This window comes from Sphaerodactylus townsendi, linkage group LG01, assembly GCF_021028975.2.
Source record: "Sphaerodactylus townsendi isolate TG3544 linkage group LG01, MPM_Stown_v2.3, whole genome shotgun sequence".
Classification (NCBI taxonomy): domain Eukaryota; kingdom Metazoa; phylum Chordata; class Lepidosauria; order Squamata; family Sphaerodactylidae; genus Sphaerodactylus; species Sphaerodactylus townsendi.
In genome coordinates, this window is record NC_059425.1 from 25,702,478 (window position 1) to 25,714,002 (window position 11,525).

Genomic DNA, 11,525 nt, shown 5'->3' on the forward strand with positions numbered 1-11,525 from the left:
TGGTCCAAACGATGAAAATGCAATTGAGGTAAGTGGAGAAGAGTCACATGAGGACAGGTACTGAATAAAGATAATGTAAATTCATAATTATGCTTGGATAATATGCTTGGATGCTTGGAGGCCACATGAGTTCCACAGACTTGAAGATACAAGGTGCAGGTGGGGGCCAAGTCACAATGCTTAGCAGCCAGGTGTGGCATGGCCCCACCAGGGACAGCATTTCTGCAGATTTGCAGCCCACCTTTTTAATGGAATGTTGATATACAGAGGTTCCACATTCAAGACGGTGAGCATGGGGCTTGCAGGCCAATTGCCAGTGGACGGCAATTCTCCTAAGAAGTCCTGCTAATCTCCAGGAATGCTTGTAATAAGATTAAAGAATAGAGTTCACGCAGGCACGTATACCCCCTGCCATTAGAGTGGCAACAGATCACCCATTTGTGTAGGAAACAGAAGACTCCGGGTTGTGCAGCAAACAGAAGTCTCCAAGTGGAGGCCGCTGGCATAGACTGTGCCTTTTTCACCACCACCACATACCAAGCCAAGATCTTCAATGAACTTTCTACCATGAGTCCAATTTTTTTTCATAGTCAGTTATCTACAGTTCAGACCCCAGCTCAGTGGACAGGCAGACCCAACATAACAATTTCCATATGGACACTTACAGGTACTTAAAAATACACTAATGTCTGACTGGATCCTTTCAGAGGTCAAGATCCACAATCCACTTAAACCTTGAGAAGATTACACTGCTCTACCTCACGGTGCAATCTTAATGACACGGTGCAATCATAAATGACCTGGAAGTAGGGGTGGGTAGCGTGGTGGCCAAGTTTGCAGATGATACCAAATTATGTAGGGTGGTGAGAACCACAAAGGATTGTGAAGAGCTCCAAGCGGACCTTGATAAATTAGGTGAGTGGGCTCAGAAATGGCAAATGCAGTTCAATGTAGCAAAATGTAGAAGTAGTGATGCGCACATAATAGGGGCAAAAATCCAAACTTCACATAATACACTACAGGGCCGTCAATTAGCTATCCAGTCACAGACCAGGAGGGAAAGGGATTTGAAGAAGCGTCTTAGTTGATAGTTCCATGGGAATGTCAACTCAATGTATGGCAGCTGTAAAAAAGGCAAACTCTATGCTGGGGATCATTAGAAAAGGAATTGAGAATAAAACTGCAAAGATTGTCATGCCCTTATATAAAGCAGTGGTGCGATCAAGCACTTGGAGTACTGTGTGTCCAGTTCTGGTCGTAAGCATCTCAAAAAGGATATTGAGGAGATAGAAAAAAAAGTGCATGAGATAGAAAAAAAGTGCAGAGAAGGGCAACAAAGGATGATTGAGGGACTGGAGCACCTTCCTATGAGGAGAGGCTGCAGCGTTTTGGGACTCTTTAGTTTGGAGAGTGAGGCTGAGAGGGGATATGATTGCAAGTCTACAAAAAAATTATGCATGGCTACGTAGAAAATGTTGACAGAGAGACATTTTTCTCCTCTTTCTCCACAATACTACTAGGAACCAGGGGGGCATTCATTGAAAATGCTGGGGAAGAATTAGGACTCAATAAAAGGAAAACACTTCTTCATAGCTAACGTGTGATTTGGTGTTTGGAATATGCTGCCACAGGAGAATTGGTGATGGCTGACTAACCTGGATGATGAAACTTATAAAAGGGAAGCTTAGACGGATTTTATGGAGGAGAAGTCGATAGTATGGCTGTTACCAATCTTGAGTCCTTCCTTGATCTCAGATTAGAAATGCCTTAACAGACCAGGGTGATCGGGAGCAACAGCTGTACTTGGGAAGGCCATTAGATTGCGCCTGCATGCCAGGCTCCCAAAGGCACTGTTTCCGGTGGAGCCCACTCATGAAGTAACAGAGAGTAGCAGAGAGCTGGACTAGATGGACTTTGGTCTGATCCAGCTGGCTTGTTCTTATGTTCTTATGTTCTTAATCTTTCCTGATCAAACTGCTGGTGCTTTGAGGAAGATATCCCTCTGCTATCCCATTCAGACCTATCGCCTCTATGAATCACCAGGAAGAAGAGGAGTTTGGATTTATATCCCCCTTTTCTCTCCTGCAGGAGACTCAAAGGGGCTTACAATCTCCTTGCCCTTCCCCCCTCACAACAAACACCCTGTGAGATGGGTTCTCCATTCAAAGCCCAGATGGGTTCTCCATCCAAGGTTCCCCATTCAAAGCCCTCAGAAGCGGGGCCACTTTGGCACCACTCCGCCCCCTCCGAGAGAACTTTCTGGCAGCACAAGGAGCAAAACATGCAACCCCCCGCAAAAAAAAAAACCCATAGGGATGCCAGCACAACCCTGCCATGGTCCAGATTTCTGAGCTTTGCGGTGGCAGGGCTGAAGGGTGGGCAGCCACCTATGCATCTGCTTCCTCCACCAGGGAAGTGCCCCAAGGTGGACAAATGCATCGTCACAAGGCTGCACTGCTCCCTCAGCCCTTTGGGGCCCTCCTCCTGGATGGGGCTGTTAGTGTGCAAGGAAGAAATAGTACCGTGTTGGAAGCCTTCCGCAGCACATTCACAGCCTGTGGTAGTTCAGCTTCATGAAACTGTAACACAAGGCAAGAACATAAGAATATAAGAACATAAGAACTAGTCTGCTGGATCAGACTGGGGTCCATCTAGTCCAGCACTCTGCTCTCGCAGTGGCCCACCAGGTGCCTTTGGGAGCTCACGTGAAGGATGTGAAAGCAATGGCCTTCTGCTGCTGCTGCTGATCCCAAGCACCTGGTCTGCTAAGGCATTTGCAATCTGAGATCAAGGAGGATCAAGATTGGTAGCCATAGATTGACTTCTCCTCCATAAATCTGTCCAAGCCCTTTTTAAAGCTATCTAAGTCCTTTTTAAAGCTAGCAACGGAAGACCCAAATGAAAAGCCAAAAATATAAACTAAACTTACCAACCTAATACAAAGAGAAAAAACACAAGTACAGCCAAAGAATAAACCATAAACCCACTGACTGTTTAATTAAAAAGTCAAGAAGAATGAAAAAACCGAAGGAAACAGAAACATCTTTAATTGATGCCAGAAGCTCATCAAGTTCAGTGGCAGGTGAACAGCTGGGTTGGGAGCATCCCGCAAGTGTAGTGTCACTACCAAAAAGGCCCTGCATTCTGCAGCAGTCCACCTAGCTTCTGCTATAGATGTAAGATAAAGCAGGGCTGACAATAGAGATCTTCACTAACAGACAGAAATATACATAAACTGGTAATCCTTCAGACGTTCTGACCCCAAACTGCTGAGGGCTTTAAAGGTCAAAATCATCACCAAGAACTAAGCCTGGAGGCAAACTGGCACTTATCTCAAGATAGGCATAATATGATCTCTATGGGAGATCATTTTGCATCAACAGCAGCTTCTGAACTGTCATCAAGGGCAGCTCTACACTAACCACAGTACAGAAATCTAGTCGGGATGTCTTCTATGCATGCAACCCTGTGGTCAAATCACATCACTCAAAGTTGTCCACCACTGAACCGCCAGCTAAAGCGAGGTGCGATCAGTCTCCTCAACTTGCAGATATGGATCAAAGACTCCCCTCCAGCACTACAAAGTTGATCCTTCAGGAGGTGTATGATATCACCTGGAACAGTAGTCTAGTCTCGATGTTACTGTGGCATGGACCCAGGTGGCCAGCTCAGCCGTAACAATGCAAGCGTCATCTCACGAGGCTAAGTTGGTAGAAAGCCCTTTCTGCAGCTATATAAACTTGCTTCTCCAGTAATAAAGATGGATCCAGTATGACCCCAAGGCTTTAACTGAGTCAGCAAGTTGAACTCCACCAAATGTAAAGAGAGCAATGGCCTTCAAGACACCCTCTTTCCCAGCCAGCATTACCTCACCCTTATCAGGGTTTAGTTTCCATTTGTTCACTTTTATAGCAATTTACGACTTTGGCTGCATCACCAGGAGATTTGGATCCGTGATTATCATCAGCAACACCAAAGCTGCAAATGATTTATCCTCAGGGCTTTTACATGGAGTTTTAAAAGCATGGGGGAATAGAACTGCAGCTTGTGGAACCCCATAAGATAATATCCCACACCAGTGACAACCGGTTCCCAATAGCAACCCTTTTAGTCCAATCCAGGAAGAATGATTTGAACCAGTTCAATGCACATCCATTGATACTTACTTCTGCCTCCAGGCATCTCAATAAGATGGGTTGATCTACTGTGTCTAAGGCTGAAGAGAAATCCAATCATCTTAATTTTTTTTTAAATTGTGTTCATATATCGCCTTCCCTTTATGGACTCAGGGCAGATTCCAACAGATCAAAGTACAATCAAAAACATAAAACCATAATTAAACAGCAAATTAAAATCCCAAATGGTGAATAAAATCAAATCCCATTACAAAAATGCATTAAGAGGGAGATACTACTATAGCTGCCTCTACGAGAAGCCTGGGGGAACAGCTCTGGTGTAAAGAAGAAGAAGAAGGAAGAAGAAGAAGAAGAAGAAGAAGAAGAAGAAGAAGAAGAAGAAGAAGAAGAAGAAGAAGAAGAAGAAGAAGAAGAAGAAGAAGAAGAAGAAGAAGAGGAGGAGGAGGAGGAGGAGGAGGAGGAGGAGGAGGAGGAGGAGGAGGAGGAGGAGGAGGAGGAGGAGGAAGAGCAGGAGTAGTTTGGATTTATACCCCACCTTTCTCTCCTGTAAGAAGACTCAAGGTGGTTTACAAGCTCCTTTCCCTTCCTTTCCCCACAACAGACACCTTGTGAGGTAGGTGGGGCTGAGAGAGTTCCAAAGAACTGGGACTAGCCCAAGATCACCCAGCAGGAATGTACTGGTAGGATTGCGGAAACACATCTGGTTCACCAGATAAGCCTCTGCCACTCAGGTGGAGTCAAACCCGGTTCTCGAGATTAGAATCCACCTGCTCTTAACCACAACACCACACTGCGGAATTTCATTAGGTCCCGCAGGGCCCAGGTCAGAGCACTCCACCAGGTAGGGGCCAGGACTGAAAATGCCCTGGCCGTGATCGAGGCCAGTCAGATATCCTTTGGGCCAGGGATTATTATTTGCTGATTGCAGTATCTGTCAAAGGACATACTGGGAGAAGAGCAACAGAGAATCTTGGCCTTTGTCTACAGTCAAACAGGGCTTGTCCATTAAAGCTAGCAGAGCTATCTCTATGCCATAGTCTGGTCAGACTGAAAAGTCTAGGCCAGATGAGTTATCCAAAAAGACTTGGATTTGGTTTGCTACCACTGTCTCAATCAGTTTGGCTGGAAAGGCTATATTAGAGACTCCGGCTCATTCCACACATGTAGAATAATGAACTTTCAAACTGCTTTCAGTGCTCTTTGAAGCTGTGCAGAATGGCAAAATCCACTTGCAAACAGTTGTGAAAGTGGTTTGAAAACGCATTATTTTGTGTGTGCGGAAGGGGCCTGGGTGATCATTTTTGTGTGAGAATGGTATTCTACGTAGCAGACGAATAACTCTGAGTGGCCAAAGGGCAGTGTCCTGAGTTGGTGACCAATTTATAATACAAGCTGATATCAAGATCAGAGAGTTTTCTCAATATTTTGTCATGAAAAAAATTGGCAAAAATATCACAACTAATTGTCTGTTCCTGGGGACATTAGAGGCTCAGCCTCAGCTTCCTTGAACTACTGGGATGAATGTGAACTAACTAATGTTATAATAGTAGAGAAGTAACCTTTCTATGTTGCCGTCACCCCCATTTCATAGATCTTAAAATAAACTCTGTAGAAAGATCAGTAAGAGTTCTCTGCCAGTGCCGTTCTTGACATATCCCACCCCTTTTCAGATCACCCAACTTCATTCTGTGCTTTATCTCACATTTGGGGGAGGAGGAGGTCGGCAAGGGGGAAAGCCTTTCGAGACTCACAGATCAAATGCCACAGATGAAGCACCTTTGTCATCCGGTATGAACACAATGGTAAGTGTCCATCATCCACCTGCAGAAGGCACAGAGTCCTTCCGCATTCATCCTTGCAGGTCCCTCCAATCCCCAGAAAGATCATTCGTGGGGTCGCAGGATCTGTGATGAGGAATAACCATGCAGGCTGGTGGACGGTAATGAAAGAGGACAGGGGAAGGAAACTGACCCCTTTGCTCAGTGAATTACGGTTACAGAAATGGAGGGAGGGAGAGGTTTCACCCTTCTGTCCTTCCTCACTTAAGCCCCCACCCCCACCTGCCTGGCTATTCTTGTGTGCTGGTCCAGTGACCTGGGGAATGTTCTTTCCAGGGGGTGGAAGGGGATACAGGAACAGGGAGGAATGCAGGAAAGCACAAGGTTCCATTCAGGGAGTGAGAAGATACAGACCAGTACTTCTCACTGGAAACCATTCATACTCTTGCCATAGTGTCTTCAAGCACAGCTTCATCAGGCATGTGAGAACCAGACCTTGTGAGAAAGAAGGGCAGAATCACCCAAAAATGAGCCTCACCAGCATTTTTTGGTTATGTGCCAGCAAGGTTGGTCTGGTGATATTAAGAGAGCCCAGAGAATATTTACCTGATCCTCTGAAGATGCCAGCCACAGATGCAGGCCATACAACCCGGAAAACCCACAACGTCCTAATATTTACCTTGTTCCATAATGAACAGCTTGTGCAAAAGGCAACTCCAGCTAGGAATTTAGGTATCAGCAAAGCTGGGCTAGACCAAACACGAGATGAGAGACCAGTGTGTACTGGGGGGAGGCCCTGCCGCACAAGGCAGAGAGTCACCAGCCAGGCCAGGTTCCTTCCCACTCCGGCCCCATCCTTTCCACCACCAGCCTCTCTCTATAATTCCCTCCCGAACAGCAAAGTCAACAAATGCTGCGGTTTCTGGCCCTCTGGGCATCTCTAACTTTTGCGTGAGGAAAACAAACACCAAGTAACAGAGGGGGAGGCAGTGCAAGGAGGGGCCGGAAGCTCAGATCCAAAGTACAGAATGTGTAGGAGAGGAGAGAGAATGACCTTCCTGGCAGGGAAGCAGGATAAGACCAGGCTGATTCAGAGACTTGGCTCTCTGCACATTCCCAGATGCCCCACCTCTCCAGTTCCTGGCTAGCAAGATGGGCTTCTAGGCCAAAGTTCCTTGTTTGTATTCCGTAAGCTGAAGGGATATGAGCCCCCCACCCTTGCCAGACCCTCACTGCACCAGCTAGGAAAGGTCTTCCATGAAAGTTTCTGCTTTCCCCTGCAGAACCCCCACCCCATCGATTCCAAGTAGGAAACTGGCAGCTATTCTGCAGCCCAGCTGGGAAAGAAATCCAGGCAGAGAGCAAGTGGGAAAACCAGGAGACAGCTCAAAGCATAATATGACCTGCTGCCTGCCAATTTGTGTGTGTGTGTGTGTGTGTGTGTGTGTGTGTGTGTGTGTGTTCAAGCACATTGACACACCTTCAGTCACATGGCAGCTGACACCGAATTTGGTAAATCTGAACAAAGCATTTAAAAGGCTTCCAACTCCATCTCGAGAGCCCCGTTTAGAAATCTGCAACCAACATCTTACCCAATAAGGTTCAACTTTCACTTTTCATTTTTCACCCTATATGTGGTAATACTTTGCACTTTATGCTGCTTAAACTACATGGCACACATTTTCCCCAGTAATCATTACACCAAGATGTGGAATTGTATGGTACTATAGCCCAATCGAGTCAAATCTCAGAAGCTAAATAGGGCTGGTTTTTGGAAGGGAGACCACCAAAGAAGAGAGTCTGCAGGGGAAGACAACGGCTTTGCCTTGAAAGCCCCTTGTGGGTCATCATAAATTGGTAACAACTTGACAAGAACATATTTACACATAATCCTTACAACAGTCCTGTAGGGTAGGACGGGCAAGTTCAAACCAGTGAACTCCTAGATCAGTGATTCCCAACCAGGGTTCTGTGGTACCCTGGGGTGCAGTGAGCATGTCCCAGGGGTACCGCGGCAACACTACCAGCCCCCCTCATTTTCGTGGTGTCTCCCGCCAGCGCCAGCAAGGACATGGAGCTGGCCCAGGAGGCAGGGCCTGCCGCAAGGTCAGCAGCCAATTCCCACCCCCACCCCAAGTGCTTCCCTTCACCCTGGGAGGGTAAGGTGGGGGATGGCAAGGGTACCGTGAGATATGAAGAGTGAGGTCAAGGGTACCGTGATGTCGAAAAGGTTGGGAAACACCGTGGTGGTGAACCTTTGGCACTCCAGATGTTATGGACTACAATTCCCATCAGCCCCTGCCAGCATGGCCAATAGGTATATGCTAGTCTGATACCTTAACCCAGAGGTCTGCAACCTGCGGCTCTCCAGATATTCATGGACTACAAGTCCCATCAGCCCCTGCCACCATGACCAATTGGCCATGCTGGCAGGGGCTGATGGGATTTGTAGTCCATGGACATCTGGAGAGCCGCAGGTTGCAGATCTCTGCCTTAACCGATACTCCACAGTGACCTTCTTGTGTGTGCTGAGTGCAACAGATTTGATTGTGTAGCAAAGCCATCAGACAATAGGATTTATTGCATGCAACAGGCAGTAAATGAGTTGATGAGGGAAGAGGTATGGGAGCTCGTGCCTGCTGAAAACTACACAATGGAAAAGGCTTGGAAAGGTACTTGGAGGCTCATTGTTGGTTGTTAGACATCAGAAAAGGAGTAAGATATCTGCTGAAGACCACCGTTGTGCCTACATTAAAGGCTCGTTATGCCCGGTGAACGCAGGAACAAATGTAGCTGCCTCATACCAAGTCAGACAAAAAAGCCAGTCTTGTTTACTTCCGACAAGCACTGGCTCTCAATACCTCCCCGCTGATCTTTTTATAACGGGAGATGCCAGGTATTTAACCTGGGACTTCCTGTATGCAAGGCCGTCGCCCTGCCACTGAGCCTCCCCACCCTAGAATCATAGAGTTGGAAGAGACCACAAGAGGCGTCAAGTCCAACCCCCTACAACACAGGAACACCTAGCCAGTCTCTTTTCTTGTTTTTATGTTTGCGTTTAAACATAGAAGATCCCGGCCCGTTTCATAACTCCTGCCTGAAGAAGCAGAGTCCTGTGTAGGTCAGAAGATGGTCCTCCCACCTGCAGCTAGCAGTAAAAGGGATCCTATGGAGCCGAGGCATAAATGCTGTGCGGTTCGGATTGAAAACTGGGCCATCCTGGGGCTGAACCGTGAGCGAGCTCTGGCTGAAATTTCGCCCCTGTGCAAATCATCTCGACTCTTGCTTTTCCTCAGTCAACACTTTCAGAGCCCTGTGTGTGTGAGTGTGTTGTGCATGTGTGTGTGTGTGTGTTTGTCTCAGCAAGCCAGCCAGTACGGATCTGCCTGTGTGCTCACTTGGCTAACGGTTCTGAGCTCAGCCGCCGCACACTGAGGCCGTCGGGCCCCAGGAGACGGGCCGGGACATGAGGTAAGGTTTTCCGCCAGCCAAAAGCAGCTGAGGGAAGAACAGGCGAGGGGGGAGCGAGGGAAAGGCGAGGGAGGGGAGGGAGGCTCACTGGAGCATTGTGTGCGCCTGATCTCACAAGCGGGCCAAGTTCAGCGCCCTGCAATGGGAAAAGGCCTGTGGCACCACAGTGGCCAAATCCGAACAGCGTGCAGCCTGTGGTGAAAAGGGCAAGTGCTCTTGCTTGGCCCTCCGAGAGCTGGCTTGGCCACAACACTTGTAGGGCTGACACCTGGAGTACAGGGGAGTCCCATACGCAGGTAGGGTGCAGGCAGCAGTGCCCAGGCAGAGAGAGTGAAGGCGGAAGGGAGAGGAGATGAGCGTCTGTCTGCCAGCACTGAAGGGCCCGGCTAGACCAGAGGTGTCCAACTCTGGTGCTTCAGATGTTCATGGACTACAATTCCCCTCAGCCATGCCAGCAGGGGCTGATAGGAATTGTAGTCCATCAACATCTGAAGCACCAGAGTGGGACACCCCTGGGCTAGACGGAGGGGGTTAACCCTTGGCGGAGGGCCAGGAGGGAGGTAGTGACCCTCACCCCGGGAAGCCCTCCGCGCGGGGAGCCCCGACGGCAGGGGCACGACGCTCCGGCCCGCACCCCGACGGTGCCAGGGCAGGTCGACGGGCATTCGAGCCCCGTCCCAGGCCGCCGTGCGGCCCACCCGCTCGGCGCGGTGCTGCTGCTCACCCACGCGGAAGCCGGACCCGGTGAGGGTGTCCATGGAGTGTCCGTTCTCGCCGATGAGGGTCATGTTGGAGCCGGGCTTGCAGCTGTCGCGGCACTGGCCCTTCAGGCACGTCCGCTTGCAGATGAGCGGCGCGAAGACCACTTTGAAGCGCTCGCGCGCCAGCGCCGTCCGCTCCGACGGGCCCGCCGCGGCCGAGGCGCTGGAGACGGCGGAGGCGGCGACCGGCCAGCCCAGCACCAGCAGCCACAGCACGGCCAGTCCCCGCCGGGGCATCTTGGCATCCCGCTCGGCCAAGGCCGGGCCGACTCGGGCGCCCGGGAGCGCCGCCGAGCGCGCCTGGCCCCGACGGGGCGCACCACCGGAGGAGCGGCGGCGGCGGCGGCGGCGCTCAAGGCGAACGAGGGCGGGAGGCGCGGTGGAGGGCCAGGCCGGCGGACGGGCGCCTCGGCCGGGCGGGAGAAGGCTCGCTCTGCCGGGCCCGCTCGCTCTCCTCGCAGCCAATCTCCGGCCGGGGGCAGGAATTTGGGAGCGCCGCCAAGAGACGCCGCGCCGGCGGCGGGAGAGGAGAGAGGCGAAGCGAGGCGGCTCCTGGCCGAGGAGGGGAGCCGCCACCGGACGAGCCGCTAGGGGGCGCGCCCGAGACACACAGAAAGAAAGAAAAGAAAGCGAAGAAAAGAAAAGAAAAGAAAAGAAAGAAGCATTTGTTGGAAGGACAGAAACAAGGCGAAGATCGCAGAAGGAAGAGGACTGCATGAAGGCTGCGGCCCTCTGTTGGCTCCTTTTTGAGAGCCTGCGTGCTATAATAGTTCCGAGTGGTGAACTCTAATCTCTAGAACTGACCTTGAGTCCCCCCCTGCACGTGAGCGGGGGACTCTTATCCAATGAACTGGATTTGTTTTCCCACTCCTACACATGAAGCCCGCTAGGTAACTTTGGGTTAGTCACAGTACTCTCTGAACTTTCTCAGCGTCACAAGGTGCCTGTTGTGGGGAGAGGAGGGGAAGGAGTTTGTGAGCCACTTAGAGACTCCTTGCAGGGGTATAAATCCAAACTCTTCTTCATCTCCTGTGGCTGGAAGAGATGCAGAGGTTCTGGGCTAGCTCTGATGGCTAGAGCAGGACTCCCTACTCCCAACAGTGGCCTCTAGGAAGCCAAAAAAACAAGGCAAAGTCATAGTAGTGCTCCTCTGTCCCCTCACAGCTAGTGCTAATTTCAGAGGTGTTGTGCCTCTTTACTAGAGGTTCCATTTCGCTGTCCGGCTGAGGAGACCTCTCTTCCCATGAGCTGCAGATTGACAGCTGTGCGGGCAGGCTTTTAAGGGCCGGTCCATCTAACTAGAACCTTGTGGTCAACGCTTTAAACGTTTTCAAGATATAAAATCATCAGGGAGTACACTGGCTTTTGAGCCTTTCAGC

General features: G+C 50.0%; 1 protein-coding gene across 2 annotated transcripts in view; it reads right to left on the bottom strand.

Annotated features, from left to right (window-relative positions):
* Nucleotides 1–10,726, bottom strand: part of LTBP3 (latent transforming growth factor beta binding protein 3) — a 62,387-nt gene extending 51,661 nt beyond the window's left edge. Inside the window, exon 1 of one of the 2 annotated variants that reach the window (XM_048514508.1) lies at nt 10,110–10,726. In XM_048514508.1, the coding sequence (XP_048370465.1) occupies nt 10,110–10,383 (274 nt within the window). In that variant the 5' untranslated portion in view covers nt 10,384–10,726. The remainder of the gene's footprint in view (nt 1–10,109) is intronic. The other variant, XM_048514517.1, reaches the window with a different exon arrangement.
* Between the last annotated feature and the right edge of the window lie 799 nt (nt 10,727–11,525).